The 18993-nt window shown below is 46.6% G+C and overlaps 1 protein-coding gene across 6 annotated transcripts in view; it reads right to left on the bottom strand.

The window, feature by feature from the left end:
• slc8a3 (solute carrier family 8 member 3) overlaps positions 1 to 18993 on the bottom strand; it is an 87053-nt gene that overhangs the window by 28073 nt on the left and 39987 nt on the right. For all 6 annotated transcript variants that reach the window (XM_040198755.2, XM_078089781.1, XM_040198752.2 and 3 more), the window contains exon 3: positions 738 to 844. In XM_040198755.2, the coding sequence (XP_040054689.2) occupies positions 738 to 844 (107 nt within the window). The remainder of the gene's footprint in view (positions 1 to 737; positions 845 to 18993) is intronic.

Genomic DNA, 18993 nt, shown 5'->3' with positions numbered 1-18993 from the left:
AAAACTTATGACGAAAACTTACTTTGATTTGAACATCCCCGTGTCCTACTTTCATTTCTATATTCACCTGACTGCAAAAAAAAGGACGCCTAAAGACAAGCTTGGCGTGCAGAGGAATACGATCTATGACCTCAGAATGCGCTGCACCAGATACCATCAGGAAGAAGAGCTCCTTCATAAAGTTACACTTTCAAACCAACTTTTAAATTCAAACAGTCCTGTGAGCTTCGCATCCTCACGGCGCGAAGTAAATCAATAATCTCATCTCACCAACATCCATTTGCTTGTATTTTCACACCCGACCGGCGCACACTTGACTGCACGCTACTAGACTGCATTTAGGTAAAACGTGCCTTTACATAATAATGGCTGTGTTTATGCTGCATGGAGATGGTGAATGATGGCATCGCCGAGACTCCGCGTTCCCCACATATGCAGACGACCACGTCGTCGAGGGAGGCTGCCATTGTGATGCTGATGGAGCGTTAGTGATTTACGTTTCAGCTGTAATGCGAAAGCATGGCGTAGAGACACAGAGTTCTTGGGTGCACGGTGGTGTGTGTGGAAGAAGAGGGAGGCGGGGGGGGAGGAAGGGGGGGGACAGCAGAGTCAAAGGCAGGTAAAAGGAAGAAGTGAACAAAGCGGACTAACAGCGAGAGAAAACAGACACTGACAACGCGTGAAAGCGGGAGACAGAGAAAATGACAAGAGAAGAAGAAAGAGGTTCAGTACTGCACCTTTCTGCAGACTCATGTCTACCATGCGAGGCTCAGCCAGCTCCAGGAAGAAGTTCTTGTTTTTCTCATACTCCTCATCATCAACAATTTTCACGTGAATAAGTTTGCTGCAAGAGGAATAGAAGGGGGGGGAGGAGGGGGGGCAGGAAGGGGGTGTTGAAGGGGAAGGGACAGAGAAGGACAGGAACAGGGAGGTGGGAGAGAGAAGAACAGAAAAGGTTAATTTGCGATGGGGGGGGACACAGGAAGTGCACTGTAAGTAGGATTAATAGTCAGCATGGGAGACAGGTTGAGAGGTGAAAGGTCAGGTTGCTATTGACCGGGCCTGTCCGTCACCGCCCAGACTCGCCACACTCACGGCGTCAAGTGAGCTCACTGGCAGCCACGGGGCGTCATGACAACCGCATTCATCGCGCCACGTCCGCCGGTGGAACAGAGGGCGAAAAGCACTCGATGGCGGCGAGGATAAAAGAACACGGTGGACTGAAAACAGCAGCGTTGTAATCAATCAGGTTGTAAAATGTGTAAACGGACGTTTCACAAGGGCAAAAAAAAGGTGAGGGGACGATAAATGAAAGAAAATCAATTCTCATGGCTCGATGTTTCAGTCAGAAGGCTTTCAATGAGGCGGCTGGCTGGACAGAGTCCCCGCCTCTCGAGGGCCGGACCAGGCAGGTAAGAAGGCCGAGGCAGCTTATTGGCGAGTTTATTGCTCCGGTTGGAGGAGAATACCCCTTTAATGAAATCAAATGTCTGGAGGGGTGAGACTCTTTCTCCGGGAAAGAGCTGCGCGTGACATCATCTCACAGAAACAGCTCAATATGGCACCTCGGCCCCCGTGGAGCTCTCGCCACTGATCGCCCTAATTGATCTTTTTAAATAGTTATTGACTGAGTGCAGGCAGTTAAGTGGTCAGTAGGTACCCAGATGTGTTCGTGTCTCGCTGTATCACAGCAAGAACTCCCTGAGGGAAAAGCTTTGTTGAATTCAATTGGACTGGTGCAAAGGACTTAGGCCTAAGAAAACATTCCGTGCGAGCAGCGGACTAGTCGACAACAGTCCACAGCGGCGCAGCTAGCCCGGAAATAGTGATAAAATTCTTTATCATGTGTTTATTATGTGCTTTTCCTTCTCATCCGAGCAAAAATGTGATTTCTATGCATGTTATTTCATGCGACTATTTGGAAAGCAGGGATTCGGCTAATAAAATAAATGTCACTGCAGCATTCATAATGGACAGCTGTTTGTGTATCGCGAATGGAGTCAAAAAGCAGCTCGTTCTCTCACATCCCGCTGATGTACTTCCAGCACTGTGACATGTGGCGTGGACAGTCAAAGCACTATCACACACACACTGTCTGAGTCTGTCATACACTTGCATAAACTCAAGCCTACAAACACTGCATACGCTATTTGAAAAATAAAATCTCCAGAGGAATTAAAACGCATTTCCTTTACTGCTGTAATGCATAAAGCTAAATCCCTTTCTCTCTGGTTTACCTATACTACATGATCCTGTTAGCACACTACAGGGAGCAGAACCATCCATCTTTCTTCCTCCTCTTCCCATCCCACTGGCAGGGGTTTCCTCAGATTGCTGGCCGAGATGTCTGCGGAGCTGGAATGGCGCCTTGTTTTTCCACATTGGACGAGAGGGGAGGAAGCACTGGAGTCGGATGGACAAGTGGGATCTTGGAAACACGCGTTGGGTGCAGCTCTCGCCTTGTAGATTAGTGTCCACGCGCACATGCAAAAAAGCATGCAGCCACAAACCACATCGCCGACGAAACTGAGAAACCTGAAAAAAGCCCTTTCTCCTTAATGTGCACAGTTTTTTGGGACATGTTTTAATTTGATTAAAACTTTTTTTTTTACCATTTGGTTGCAGACCCTCAATCCCAATCATCATTGCACACACTAGAAGTGTGTGGTTGTGTCTCTATTTGCAGAAACCCTGCACTCTTCTCCTCTTTAGCTGATCGCTTCTCCACTAAGTTCATGAGCTTTACCAACTGAGACACAGCGTTCTGGGATCCCTGGGCAGCTGCATGTTACTCAATTATTGTTGTAACAATATCTTGAACAGTTGGGAGGTTTAACGCCAATTTGTGAATGGACCTATGAAAATGACAAAATAAACAATCATATCATCATCAACCGGCATAAAAGGAAACCGCTGAGCATCTGCACAGCTCGCCAACATCTTGCACCTCTGTGGGATATTTCTCTGGAGCTTAAAATGTCAACTTGTCACATACATTTTACACGTTGGTGTTCCACCTCGACGAAGCTAAAGCACCTGGAATGATCACCCCTCATGATATACGGCAAATTACAGTGTTTCCGACAATTTAATAGATTGTTTCTGAGTTTGAATTTTAGTACTGATTTCATGTGTGCTAAGAATAAATTACTACGATCTAGACAAGCTAGAGAAGACTTCACCTGGGCTGTTTTTTGTTGGACAGTTTCAAGTTGTTGAGAGGCATTGTGACGTTGTAGTAAATATTCCCACATGCAGTAAACACAGATTTAGAAGAGTAGAAAGTATTATACATGTAGGACTATTTAGTGTTAGAGTTGTAGTTTGACGTTATTACATAAGCATGTTAGATGAAATTATTGCAATATACTTTCAATCCGAGATGTCTTCTGTCCCTCCGGAGTTTCTATTTTTAGAACAACACAACAATTGGAGCCCCCGACGTGATGGACAGCAACGGACGGACAGAGGAACAAAGGACCCGGAAGATCGAATTTTCTTCACTCACACGGCGCCATCAAAAAAAGGTAAACAGTCTTTGTGCGAGTTACCGACGACGCTCGCTTGGGTAACGTCAGGTGAATGGGTGGCGTTATTTAACTGCTCAGTTATAGAAGGAATGAATAAATAACTAGTATAAGCCTGGTTGAGGGTAAAGGTAAAGTTAAGTTATAGATTATTTACGCAATGCACACTGCCTAAAGCTCTAGCAGAGTGAAGACCCCGAGGCCTGTTGGGACGGTGATCGTGTTGCCGACAGTGAGAGACGGGACAGAGGTTTGCCGACTAGTGGCGACTGTCGGTTGTCTCGATGAGCTCTCCTGGTTAGAGAGCACAATAACCCGCACCCGCTGGGCCGCACCGACTTCCCGACGCCTGACCCTGTGCCCCGTCCCGGCACCCCGACCCCTGTCCCCAACTACGGTTGCTGTCCCGGATCCTGTCCCGGCTACCCGACGCCACCCGATTGTTTCCTGTGTCTCGTTCCCTTGTGTATTTAGTCTGTGTCCACTGCTTGTTCTGTGCCAGTTTGTCTCTATTGTTTCATGAGCTCACCAGCGAGTTACCCGACTGTGAATTCCGGTGTTTCGACCCATTTCTGTCTACCCGATGTGGATTGATCCGCTTGCTCTGTCCGACTACCCGTGTCCCGAACCCCTGGCAGAAGAAAAGACATTGTCTTTTGACCCTGACTACCTTGCCTTGAGTCTGCTTTTGAGTCCAGGTCCTTGTGGCTCCAATCACCTACATCTTCCCAGTGTATTTAAGCCATGTGTGTCTTTTGTCCCTGGTCCAGTCATTGAATGTCGTCACAGCGTTCGGGAGTTCCTGGTTCCCGTCCTGTCGGCGTTTTGCTCCCAGGCATTTTGATTTTGATTAGAAAGTAAACACAATTGAATCTCAACCTTATTGTTTGCCTCGCTCCCTGAGGAGGTGGATGGGGGGTCTTCCTGCAGAGCGTGAATGAACATTCCTAGAAATAAATAAACTTCATAGATATGCAATGCTACAACAAGCCTACGTGGGGACGAAGAGACACGACCGGGCTAATTCTTTCCCCCTGCTTCCAGTCTTCATGCTAAGTTAAGCTATCCAAATCATCGCCTCGCCTCCGTACTCAGAGTGGTACCCATCATCTCATCCGAGGCAATGTAGCATATTTTTTGGATGCTGCGTGTTGATTTTCTCCCAAAACATGGGAGGAGTGCAGGAGAGTAAAAAAAATACTTTTTACTTTCTTGCTCTCATTTGTTAGACTGAATTACACTAATGGGTCAATCTTAATGTGATAATGATTCGTTGATGTTAACATGCTAGATATAGCACCCTTAAGTCTAGCGTTAGTTTGGGAAGTGCCGCTGGGTAATGACAGGCGCTTAGAGGGTTCAAGCCTCGGCGCCATTGGCAGCGGCCTCGGCCCCCCCCCCCCCCCCCCTCGAGTCCAGAGGCAAAAGAAGAGGTGAAAACTGTGAGGGGACTGACACATAGAGGTGGTGGTACAGGGAGCCAGAGAGAGATGGAGAGGCAGATCCTGTGTTTCTTTCTCCCTCAGTTCCGCGGCCAAAAACCACAGTGCGGCAGCTGCCCCCCCCCCCCCCTCTTCCTATTCCACTCCTCCAACAGCAGATTTACCGAATGCTGTGTAACCGCCAGGTGTGAAACCACTGCGGAGGAGTACCGCATCAGCAGAAAAAGATATGCGATATCTGTGATATCCAATCCCCTCCTTTCTGACCCTGCAAAGCCTCTCTTCTGTGGAGAAGACCTCCAAGACAATTTAAGAAGACTTCCTGTGTGCACTCCAGGCTAGAGATGGAGCAGCAGCTAAAAGGGCTATTTAAATACGACACTCTTCTTTCTCCCTGGTCCTTTGTATAAAACACACGTTGCCTCCGACCTCGGCCCAGAGCTTTCTGGTTTGAACTAAACACAACCTTTCCACATTCTCTTGGAAGTTTCCTCCTGCCTCCATCTCTCTAAACTACTGAGTGCTTTTCAGTTGCACCCTTACGCAATACTGCATTCATCACTGCTGAAGCTCACGCGGAGGGACTGGAGCGTTATTTTCACCTCACTGCAGGATGGAGGCCTCGATGGCTGCAGGATCACGGGGAGTTCTGTTCCTCAAAAGGTTTAAAAACATCATGTGCGTTGTGCGAGAAATAAACCGACCGGCACAGAGGCCAGGAAATAATTGATATACACCAGCATAACTCAGTGAAAGTCTTCATAAAAACTAGATTAAACCACCATTTGAGCACCATTGAGATCATGGCGAGGTCTTCACTCAAAATAAATAAAGTCAAGCCAATAAAGAAGGGGAGAGGACAGGAGGAAAAAAGGCCCCGGGGCCTCGTGGGAAATCACTGCCTTAATTAGGCAGGCCTGGTTTCTGTCACCAAGCGCAGGGATTATGGGCCTCGCTCATTATAGTCCTGATTATTGCTTCTCCCCAGCAATCACAGAAAAAAAACACAGTAAACACATTTGTCAATAATTTCTCTCACCAATCTGAAGACAAACCGCCCCCGATCCTTCTCTCCTTTCCTTTCAACGTCTGCCGTGTTTCTTTTTGCCCAGCGAAGCGAACAAATCAAAGCAGCTGACAGAGAGCTGAAACTTTTATTTAGAAGGAAGATCTCCATCCAAATGGTGAGTGGCCTGCGGTAGTCAGGCATTCATATTACATAAACCAAGCCAAAGTGAGTCACGCAATCACACAGAAACTCTCCACTCGGCCACTTGCAAATTTCCTGGCCAAACTTGAGCCAGATGCAGTAGCTGTGATTGCAAGTTGTTTGAAGGAAAAACATGAGAGTAAATGCAGCGGTGCCAGATTTGGTTTGAATAATACATTCACTCCCAAAGTGAGTCCCGGTTTTTACACTCAACCCAGAAAGATCAAATGCGAGATACACGCACTGCATTCACACATTCACCAATATACCGGCCCTGATGGAAGTGCCCCCTGCTGTGTTCAGTCTCGCTGAGGTCGGAGGGCCTTGTGCCAAATGAGTCTCTCCTCCAGAGGACCCAAATTCAAGCCTCGCTTTGGTGGTGAAGCCTCCTTCCTGCTGAAGTGTCCTTGAGCAGCTCATGAAAGGTGCAAGCAAATTGGAAGCAAATTTAGAAGCCGAGAGAGGAGATTGATTGATTTGTGTGCCGTTGATGCTTCTGGACTTTGAAGAATCACTCTTGTTTTGTATCGGCTGTCCAATCGGAGCAGGCGACAGATTGGAGTCACTTGATAGTGGTTAAAAAAGGAAAAAAAATAAATAATGTGTTCCTTTATTGCAACTTTTTGTAAACAGATTCTTTACGTTTTTAATCTTTGGACTTTTTCACAAGAGAAGTCACACGTTCACACTCAAAACTTGCTAGAATTAGATTAGCGGCCAAGACCTTCTGATACTGAGACACCTGTAGTGTCTGCACGAGACGCTCAGGGCCTTCAACTACGCCCAACTCAGTCCGATCTTGGCTTCTTTCCGCTTCTTTGGCCTCAAAAAAGCCTCTAACTTCGTAACCAGTGTTGATGTCAGATTTACCTCATCCATTATTTACTGTCAGCGGCTTCTTTCACCGTTCAACCTTCAACGCGAGCCACCGACCCCCTAAACCACTCAGAGCTGAGGCGACACGGAGCTGTATTTGACTCTGGAGGAAAGGTGACGGGTCAAAGCAACAGAAGGATCAACACAATATGACTCACACACACAGATACACGGACACACAAAACCGGATGGAAGGATGCAGCCTCGCGGTGATGAGGTGCGCGCCCCAGCGACTGAGGGACGCGTAACTCGTGGTGAGCGCTCACAGCCAGCTTTATTAATACCGCTGCAGAGAGGAATCGTGGGTCGCTGGACACGGAGGCACATTAGCTGCCAGGACTGCAGCTGTCTCCTCCCGGCCCTCCTCACCTTCTCAGACGCTGCCTCCTGGTCCTCCACAACCTGCGCCCGTCTCCGTGGGAACAGCAAATCTCCTCACTATTGATGTGACATCACCCGGTGTGCAGATGGTCGGCTTATAGCGCACGTTAGATTTTGGGGGGGGGGGGGAGGGGGGAGTGGGCGAATGTGGCCCTCGCTGAGACACCTCCCTGATCCCACGCATCTCTCACATTCTCAGCAGTTGGATTCCCAGAGCTCCCAGACCTGCTTCCATTTGCCGCTCTCTCTCTCTCAGTTGTTGCCATGGATACAATAACCCCCCCCTTCACCAGCCCGGCTTCATCTCTAAACGCGACGCATCGTGACACGCAACCACTTTCTGTAAAAAAAAAAAAAACACACACAACAACAAAGAAAACCCATTCACTTATTTTCTATCGGGCTTCACCCAGCTGAGCAGTGCGGGGAAGCTGGACGGAATAAAAAGTCCCAACAGATCTAACTGTCTGCTGACACAAAGTCTATTATTCCATCTGCACGCTGAACCCCAGCAGCTGGAGGAAGGGATGAGCAGCGGGCCACACGGCGGCAGCTTCCTGCGTCTCCTCAGATAACACGCGGTGACTCCGGCCCTTAACTGCCCTGTCCGAACACGGCGAGACCAGGGGAGGGCGGCTGTGTGCCGCCACTGTAACTCGCTCCCCGTCAACCCAAAGCTGGGAAGCACAGTGAATAACAGAGGGAGGCTGAGGATGTCTCTGTGAGCAGATTTGGATCGGCAAAGCCGCGTTGGAGCAGTAATCACCGTCACGTTAGCACGTTATTTCTGTATTTATCTGGAATATCTATAGTAAGTGAGTCAAACTCTAATGATTAATCAATGATGTAAATCAAGAAGAAATTCAGCCATTATTAGAGATGTTCGATGAGCATGAAAGTATGAGTTCACGCACGTGGGTGACACGGTGCTGCCAATGGTTCCACCTCCCTTTACTGATCAACATAACGTAGACATTTCAAAGCAAAAGTCAGATTGACAGGTGACTCCATTCAAAGCAGGTTTCAGAATGCTCTAAATGAGCTTTGTAAGTGACAGCAGCGCTTTCAGGGGTTGGAAACCGTAGAAGCACCGTGGACATGAGGTGGAAATGGAGCAGAAATGATACGTTTTCAATTGAAAACGTATTATTGTGAATGTGGCAGATTTTAACATGTAACAAAGACGTTGGCAAAGATACTTTTTCAGATATATATTAAAGTAATTTATTCATGGATAAAAATACATGACAAAATAGGCACCTGACCAGAAATATCATCGCGAATATAAAATTCAATTTATTAATCAATTGTCGATAATGAAAGTAATAATTCATTGCAGCTATAACCACGGGCCACGGCTCAATCATGAAACATGAATGTTTTTTAAATACAATTCAAGTATCACAGTAAGTATTTTGGGCATAAAGCAGAGGCTCAGAGGGCACAGAGACGCTGAGAATTACGTGTACTTCCGGGAGAGACAGGAGACTGTCGTTGAGCGAAGCCGGGAAGCCGGGCTTTTGGGGGGAGGAGCAGTGCAGTTTGGCTTCACTTGTCATGCACCCGAGCAGCACTGTCTCCATAAAACAAACCGACTGCCAGCGCTGAAGGAGAAAAAGACAAAAGCAGAAGACGAAAAAAAAAAAATGGAGAGGACATTCAGAGGTAAGGGGGAGGACGGGGAAGCATTTGAAAAAAACAGACAGCCAAGCTCCACATTTTTGAGCCGAGGCAAGTAGGAAGAGCGAGACGGGGGAAGTGAGCTATATTTTTTGGGATGTCTGAAGCGGACCCGGACCCAAAGGTCCTCCTCGGCAAGGACACAATGCAATACAACACTCAGAGATGTGTCTGATAGGGGGCGACAGGAAAGGGGAGAGACTAAGAAGTAATGGCGGGAGTAAGATGCGTTGGGGCCTCCGAAGCCAAAGCTGGAGCGGCACTCTGGCGGCGGTGGTGTAGGTGGGTGTGGGGTGGTGGGTGTGGGGTGGGGGGGGGCGGTTATTCTGGGTGGTGGGCGTGGGTCTGTGACAGCCTGGAGAGCCGAAGCCGGCCAAGTCAACCCGTCTTCAGCCAAATGACAAACACTATCATGTATGAATGCCTGGGAAGGACGCCCCCCCCCCCCCCCCCCCACCCCCCCCTTTGCGTCACGGAACAGTAAATATGAGAAATGATTTGCTCTGAAATAATGAAGCATATCCCTTCTTTTCACAAGCAAAGTGTCGAAGCTCCAGAAATAGAAACCTCGCTCTGGGTGTCGTGTTCAACACGGGCAGTTTTCGGTCGGGCTCATACAACCTTCTTATTTATTTATTTTAAACGTATAGGCTTTATGTTTGAGTAAAGCTCTAATAAAAACATATTTTTAGCATTTCAAAGGCGATTTTCAAACATTAGGAATCAATACATTATAATTAAGATCTTATATATAAGATTAAAACTTAAAATATACTATTCATATCTCTTTTCAGACTTTATTTCTGAGTTCATTTGTCTGCAGGTCTAAAATCTAGACCCTTCTGCTCGATGTCTCAATCATACATACCCCACACAATATATATATATATATATATATATATATATATATATATATATATATATATATACACACACACATCCGTCACGCTATCCTACAATCTCTATTTGAGTATTAATAAATTCAATATATTCTTCCTTTTCATTCACCTTGAAGCCCATCAGCAAGTTTCATGGACTGAGATGCAGAAATGCAAAAACATCTTGGCTCCACTAAAATGGTACAGTGGCTGATTTCACTAATTAATGACTTTTTTCTGGTTGACGGTGTTGGAATCAGTTAAATGAGCTGCTGTTTGGTTCGGTTTGAATGCTCACTTGCAGGACACTGAGCCTCGATTCCACTTGATTGAAAGTCCCCTCATCACACTGTTGGGGTCAAAGACAAAGCTGTCGGACCGGATAGAGGGAATAAAATATAGTCCCGTTCTTCATTCTGAACCACAATTCTTCATTGAAATGACCACAAATGTGCATAAAACAACACTGGACCAATATGTTTGACCTCCATTACACAGACCGCAATTTACAAAGCAAACATTAAAGGTCGTGTTACAGTCCACAGGGGGCAATATGTTATACATTATTGATGCCGGTCTTTTGACATTCTCCCCAGGGAGGTCACAGCTACAGAGAAACACTTTACTGTGACTTTATCACAAAACACTGACAGGTTTGCTCAAAGAGGTTTACGTTTCCACCCAGATTGTGTGTCCACACAAGGTTGTGCGTCCTGCTGCAAGAAGACACGACTATTCACAGTATGAATGGAACAGCGCGGTCACCAAGAAACAACAATGGCTGCAATGACACAAATCAATTAAAAAAAAAACTGAAAAATAGTTCAAAACATGAAACATCAAATCAGAAAATATTCCTGTGTAATTTAAATAAAATGTATATTAAGTACCCATCCGGTCTGCATCGGAGCTGACTGATATCACCGCTACATCCGCGACGTTCTGTTCTCGGGCAGCTGACCCGCCCACGGACCATGTTTCACGCATTACGCAGACCTTCCTCCGCGCTGCACATTAGTGCTACTACACGGGCTCCCGTTATTTCTGCATCTGCAGGCAGGAAACAAATATGGAATAAAACAAAATCCCTGTGTCACGCCTCTTTGAGTCTCTAATCAAGCAACCAGGAGCACATTTACGAGCGTGAGTGACTTGGTGCAAATGTCCTTATGCGTTGCGTCTTTTTGTGCATTCCGTGGATGTCACCACTTTTACAGTCACGGTGGAAGGAGCAGGTGTGGGGGAGGGGGCGCAGTGTGTTACCGTGTGCGTGTGAGCCATTAAACCTGCTGTCTCCGTGAGGGCCATTCCAGTTTTAGACCTTGAGACTGAGGATCCTGGAAAGGGAGGATTTAGAGTGAGGATATTTTGGGTTCGTAATTGCTCAAAAGCCTGTGATATTTCCTCGTTAATTACCATTTGCGGACTAAATAACATTAATGTTAGCTGTCAAATTTAAATTTTGACTGAACTCAGATTTATATGGAAGATCTGAAATATTGATTTCTCTTATTAAATAATATTATGCCTGAAAACCAAACAAACGTGGATCCCTCATTTCTGTCCATTACAGAAGGTAATTAAAGCCAAATATAATTGATATGGCACTACGGTATATAGTCAACAATCTGTCCTGCTTGCTTAACTCTGTGATCATTGGAACCTTTCCCAACTCTACCTTCAATCCAAACCCAGTGCTTATGGCTTTAGGGTTGGAGTTATGGCACCAGGCCATCTTCAGAGGCGCATTAGCACTGCTCCTCAACCGCAGCCTCCTCATTGCCTTCATCGATGCCATTAAGGTAACAGCAACAGTCTGGATAAAAGATCCAACAAAGAAGGTGGCCCCACTCGTGCTTTGGTGCAACGCGAAGTAATGTCTTTGCCAAAAGATCAAATATGTGCACCATTTGCTTGGTAACATAAGTTTCAACGTGGGATTATTTCAGCCGTTTGGATGCGTTCACTTTCAGTTGTGCACTGAAAAAAGGGGGGTAATAGGTCACCACTTTCCCTCTTAGAGTTTAAGACCACCAAAAGGGGTTAAGAGATGAGGATTGTGAATGCGTTGTCTCAATATGATTACATTGGCAGCAAATTATGAGAAACACATATCCTGATATGTAATGTGCTCATTTTATTGACCTTTGTCTAATATTGTGAAATATCGTATTAGTTAGTTAGTTTTACCTCTACAAGTAAGTATGAAACAATTTGGCAGGTAAAAAATCCTACATCAATACAACGGAGCATTGTATTATGAAACAGTCACAGGCTAAAAAGGTTGAGAACCACATTTCAGAAATCCATTATCCAAGAACTGTAAAGGATTACGTGGTGCGGGTCAATGTGTGTGTATTCGTGTACATGATTGGTTGGCGACAGGGGGGGCATTAGATTTCTGCAGAGACAGAAAGACATCACTGATAGAGAGAAGTGGATGGCATGAGGAAGAGGCATACAGCTCTATAAATAGCCAGGCACATGGATTTTCTCTTGAGGGGGCTGTGTGTGCTTGAGTGTGTGCTTGAGTGTGTGTGCGTGTGTGTGTGTTCCAGCCAGAGACCTCGACTTTTCTGACATTTAATGGCTACACATACACACCTACATAACACAGCCTCACACATTAGCACACACTAACACAGACATTTGAAATGCACTATAAAATGATGATCACTAGCCCGGGGTCCAGTTCACACAATGCTCCAACACACACACACACACACACACACACACACACACACATGTGGGCCTGTGGCCGGGTGTTACACTGCTGTTCTCTACAGTACATCACCGCTGCACAACCTTCGGGCTGGCAACCGACGCAGCGTCTTCTGACGTTCAAATGGGCCCCTTGATAAACTCATAATTATACAGAAATGACTGCGAAACGTCTTCCGATGGCCTTCGGGCTGCATGGAAGTGCTCTAAACGTCACGCGGCTTGCCAACGAATTCCCACCCGCCGGCTTATGAGAGCAGCCTCCGTCCTGCCTCGTGGAGGATTAAAACACTGCATGTTGAGTGAAGGCTCAACCTAAACGTCTCCTCTATAGTTATTGGGGTCAGATGAATGTTCTGGCCTCCACACTGGGCCGCGTGCCAAAAACAAAGGTTGTGAACTCCTGCTTTACATTCATTTACGCCCGTGCCGTCCACTCCATAAACTCCCGTGTGGCGACAGGTGCAGGATTGACCGTTGGGTCAGCCGGGGAGAAGATCAGGGTGAAGGAATGGGGTGTTAACAACAAGGCTAACCTTCTCTGAATCAATCTTCCTCTATATTATATATATTCTTGCCCCAGCAGGTGCTAAAACCTGAAGCGTGTTGGAAGCTAAGCGAAAAAGGCAGCAGACTATTTCCTGAGAAGAGTGCATGTGAGGTTGTGCAGTTTAACCTCTTAAACTTTTCCCATAGAATCATTATCTTATAATATCCACAGTGTGCTGGTGTCACAAATCTAATATATATTGTATGAGTTTGTTCAACTGTTCGACTCGACTCGGCTTTAAAGGGCACAAAACCGGGCCAGAACCGAGCAGGTCGCATATAAGAGGCAGAACGCCTTTATCGATTTTTTTCATATCCGCAGTGAGAAAAGAATACCGACGGTAACATTAGCAAACTACAATATGCCTCTGACGACCAGTTAAGTGGCCGTGTCCATCAACGTCTGTCCAAAATGTCCCTTCGTCATGTCATGCTATGACATTCTCACAATTGGATAATTAAATATTGATTTATGGCCCGAAATGTGTTTGTGAGATCCTAGTGGCTCATGTATCATCAAGTCTAAGTGGATATTTGTGGCAAATTTGCAGAAACGTCCCTCAAGGCGGTCTTGAGATAACGTGTCCACGAGAATGGGACAGATGGCAGGACAACCCAAAAACACGATGCCTCTGGCAACGTGCTGCTGGCTTGGAGGCATTAAAAAACATTCTTCAGAGTACACTAACCAAATAAAGATGTGAATGGATCAGTAAACACACACACACACACTTCTTATTTCATCTGTCAATGTGCCCCAATCCTGATCACGGCCTAACGTTTCCCCGCCAACACATCTTCAATTTCCTAAACACTTTCCCCTTACATGTACACTGCACATCTGACAGCTCCCCCGCCACACACACACACACACACACACACACACAGGGGGGTGATTCAACATGTAAGGGAGGAACTCTCCTGCATCACCGTGTGCGTCCTCTGGTCTCTGATGAGATTATTGGACGGCTCCTCCTTCCCTCCTGGCCCGCCGCTGTGTTGCCTCAAAAAGATTAACCACGTCATTGTCCCCGCCAACAATGACGGGATAAAAAGGCCACTGCCTCACAGGGAAGGTTGAAATGCGCCGCGCTAATTCCATCCCATGGAGCGTGTTGCCATCATCCGTCCTCCTGAATCCTCATTACCATTAGCAGGCGGCGCAGGATATCCGATTGGACCCTGGTGCCGTACAATCTCTCCACTAAGCGCACACCGCAAGGGGGAGGATTCGTTGTATTTCATCCCCTCAGGGGGGCGCGGGGGGCCTGGTAGCTCCACACCATCAGCAGGTGTAAGAGGTTGACAGGTTTTAACAGAAACTGTGGCTGATTAGAAAAATAACGAGCTGCGTGGGCTGGTATCACCAACCATGTCAGATTGGTAACAATTCACTCCGTCAGCCTCAAAATGAATCAAAGGAGCATCGCCTCATCTCAGCAGAGGCTGGATTACATTCTTTACATAAAAAAACAGCGTATTTGTCTATAAAGTTATGAGTTTTTCTGTCTCGACGGTGAGAGGAGGCAGGATAATGTAAAATGTGACGACTTTGTGATGGATCTCATGAAGCTCATTCAGAAGCTACGCATTCTGTAGTTGGAAAGCAACATGATCTCATTCCCACTTGTCATATTTCGCCGCTTTTGCAGAACCTTTGCGTGGTATCTTGGCAGCAAGGGTTGGTTACATAACACGGGGTTCGCTGTTAACTGTTGTAAAGAAGGTCATCGCGCCACGTCACACTTTCCTGCTCTCAATATCCCGTTCCGTTGCTCGGGGAATAACCACGATGTGGATGGGTTTACATCGTAAAAAGCTTGCTGCGTCTCATTCAGACGCTAAAAGAAGCCTCGTGCTTTCCCAATTTGACATCCATCGTAGAAAGACCAAACTGAACAACAATACTGATAGCTAAGATCTTGGAACACGGAAAAGATTCAATGGAAGACGCTCAAAAAGACTCTCCTCCCCTATTGGGACGAAAAAGACGGACAAAACATACACAATAAGATAAATGCAGAACATGCACATTAACTTAAGGCCATTCAGGATTCTCAGATGTTCAGCGCTGCTAAATTCTAATCATTCAACCTTTCAACATCTGTTTTGCTGCTGCTCGAGTGCGCTAACGGGCTAGCTGGTGACGGCAGTTTGTCCAAAACAGTTGGAGATGGAGGGAAGGGGCCGGAGGACGTGAGGGGTGGTGAAGAGGTCCCATACGGCTCTCCCTGCCTGAGGGACAGAAGGGGAGACAGAGATCATCCGGCCACTCAGTCAGTCACATGGCGTTTTGGCTTCACAGTCAAGGACCATTTAAGTCCTTTTGGTACAAAGAGGGGATGCGCGGAAGGCAGGAGAGGTGAAGGAATCAGTGGGAGCTAAAACGATCAATACCTTCCTCCATCACTCTCCTCATTCACTGTGACATTTGTTGAAAAGCTCCGGAGGATGGGCTCTGTAGTTGTACATGATTATTCAATCAAGATGCCTGGTTGATCCTTTTGCCTTTATTCGCTTTACTCGTTTCCCCGTCCCACTATCCCTGCATCTTCCCCTCGGCCGTTCTGATCTAATAGTCAGAGTTGCACACAGCGACGAGTCTACATCTGAAAAAGACGTGAGGATAAGGTGAAATACAATTATACCAGATAAAGAAACCTGATCCTTGTATTGTTTTTCTTATCTCTGGTCGTGCATAACAGACCAGGCGGCATCCCCAGGGGGTGAAAGGTAAACCCAATATGAAAGTGCCTTGAAGTTTGTTGGAATGGCCATTAGGAGGCGACTCCACTGGTTACAAAAAGGAAGTCAGATTGTACAGAATCCAAAATTACTCAACTTCTCACTCGATTTATTAGCTCAGTAAACATCGTTGATGGTCCCAATCTCTCGTTTCATGATGTTCATTCTGTAAATTACAGTCCATTTAGAGTAAAGTAGACCATACCGTATTGGATTCTTCAGTGCGAGCCGCCTCGTGATTGACAGGTCGGCATTGCCAAAGTGCCACGTGAGGCGTCTCTATGTCACTCCTCCACAGTCGCAAAAAAAGATGCCGAAAGCCAGAATCCAGAGAGCCGAATGATAACATATCACCCTCGAGGCTTAAAAAAACATCAATGGTCGACTGGGTCCACTTCTTAAATTCATGGCATGCTGTTAAGGACAGGCCTGCTTTCCTAAAAGAGGCATGAAAGTAAATGTTTAAATGTGTAAATGTAAATGTAAGAGTTTTCTTCCAGAGTATGTTTGTTTTTTGTGATAACAAATGTGTTTCTAACATATGGAAGTCCTTTTAGGGAAGGGATTTGGGTGAATCAAAAAACTAGGGACTAGGGACCAGAAAGCAAAAGTCAACTTCTCAGTTAAAATCCATCACTTGAACACTTTGGCAAATCCATAAATTTTGAGCCAAACTATGTCCATTACATTAATCCGGTGTCTAAAACCCGAAATGTGATTTGGGCGAGAATATCCCTCAAAACCAATGAACCAATGAATTGTGAGTGCAATTTAGTTGCATGGAAATGTAATTTTGAAGTAACACAACCTCAACGTAAGCAAAATTACGTTCCATTCCAATTCCAATTACGCTCCATTTTCGTTACACCTTTTTGTTGCTTTTTTTCTGCATAAATGTATTATCATAGTACTACAGCGGCCTCCCACACATCGGGTAAGTTAAAGCAAACTCCAAGAAGTTTTTTGCCAATACCGTCCATCTTGACCCGAGTCTGACTCCGTTTCATATTCATCCCCTACTGTTTGAGCTAATCCATCTCTACAGTATGTGCCGTCTTGTCACGATCTCCCTCCTCGCCCCATCCTGCGTAATTCAGCCGGAACAATGCGCCGAGCCTCCCGCTCTTCCCCGTGTCCCCCCCAACTGTGGTTGTCAGGAACACAGTGTGTCAGCACCCGAGGAAAGTGGAGGGGGGGAGATCGCAGCGGGACACCTTAACAAGGTATGGCAGGAACAATCACGGGGGGGGATAACGGTTTGCCTCGTCCAGCCAGCTTCTCCTTTTCCATCCTCATCGCCTGCCTCATTTTCCCAATAACCTCCTCTTCCTCGTCTCCGTAATTTTATCTTCTACCTCTATATTGGTTTCTCCCCGGGCCGCCGTTGTGCTCATCACATCCTGTGCTGTGGGAAATGCTTCCGCTGTCATTTACTTTATGTCCCTGTCCGGCCCCCGTCGGGGACATGGCTATATTTAGACACTTTAGGAGCTCTGTCTGTGTGTGAGTCGAGGATGCCGACCTGGTTCTCCATTGTGCGGCGGCTGCGACACCTGTTCACAGCCGCCCCAGGTGGGCCGAACACAGCGGCAGAGCAAGGAGGTGAGGAGGGAGGAGGGAAAGAAGGAAATAGCTGGAGAGAGAAGTTGTCCCCGCCCCCCCGCAGTGAGGCCTGCCAGTCAGCCGGAGACGGTTGAGTCAATGTGCACTCCAAGCTTGAGTCAACAAGGCATCATAGAAGCACTGGAACCACTGGAAGCACTGGAACAAGTACAAAATGGACCTGAGTAGGATTCTTAAACAGAAAAAGTAAACCTGCTATAACGTATGAAACCCTCAGAACGCTAACAACCACAGAATAGATATTTCTTGAAGCGATAGTCTTGAATTAGGTTTTAATTGAGATAAATGTATGTTCTGTGTACCGACATGAGGTCACCCAGTGGTGATTGAGTCTGTGGATGTTTATTTGAATATGTTGATGGAGACTTGGTGTGTAAAGGCTGATTGTGAGCACATTGGCGTGCTGTCTGTAGCTCAAAAGCACTGCTCCGCCGAAGGTGCCAAAAGCCAAATGCCATGTTGAATGTTCTCTGCTTCTCACGGACGAGGAAGCAGGTGGGACACTCAGACAGACTGTGCAGCACAGGACTAACACCAAGAGGCATGTGTGATTCAGAGGCCCAACCGCTCCTGACACGGACGTCCGTCGCCACAGTCTGTGATGGACTCTATTGACCTCGAAGGATCCCAAACTGCAGGGAAAGAAGTCGCTACGGAGTTTACATTTTTTATTTTTTTCTACTCACTAGTATCAACTCAACCAAAATATTGGCATGAAAGATGAGCGACGTGTGAGTGTGAGAAATGACGCATCTTGTCTCCATCCAGCGGTTCTCATGACTTCACCTGCGGCGCTTCAAGGTCTATTATCTCTGTCAGAAACCTAATCGGCCTTTTAGTCTTCCAGTGCTTTTTGAGGTAGCGGCTAATCACTACTTCAATGGAAAATAAACTTAAAAGGGATCAAATAAAGAATGTTGGACTTGTGTACGCGTTCGAGGCTACTGCTTAGTTGTCCCGACCTCTCATCTCTTCCTCCTCGTCTTCGCTGCACTGAGTTCTTCCCAAGTCCCTCTTTATTCAGTCACCAGCTGTTCACACATCCAAACCTCCCCCACCTCCTCTTCCAGTCTAATGCGGAGGTACGCTGAATGCTTGTTATATCAGTCTGGCATGCAACGGCCGCTTGGATTTTCTCCTCGTCGCACACAGGCCTTCGCTCTTTCAATTGGAGCCAAATCCAGAGCCAGGGGTCATTAGTTAGTTCAACATTATAGTTATGTGTCTGTCTCTGCGCAGGAAGGCTGCCAGACACAAGATTGACGTAAATCAACACAAACGGGGGGGTGACGTGTGACAAGCGAGGGAGAGAAACGACACGAGAATAAAAAACACGTGGCCCGCAGGGCAGAGCTGGCTGA

The sequence above is a fragment of the Gasterosteus aculeatus genome, chromosome 15, assembly GCF_964276395.1.
Source record: "Gasterosteus aculeatus chromosome 15, fGasAcu3.hap1.1, whole genome shotgun sequence".
Taxonomy (NCBI): domain Eukaryota; kingdom Metazoa; phylum Chordata; class Actinopteri; order Perciformes; family Gasterosteidae; genus Gasterosteus; species Gasterosteus aculeatus.
This window is presented reverse-complemented; position numbering and strand designations above follow the sequence as displayed.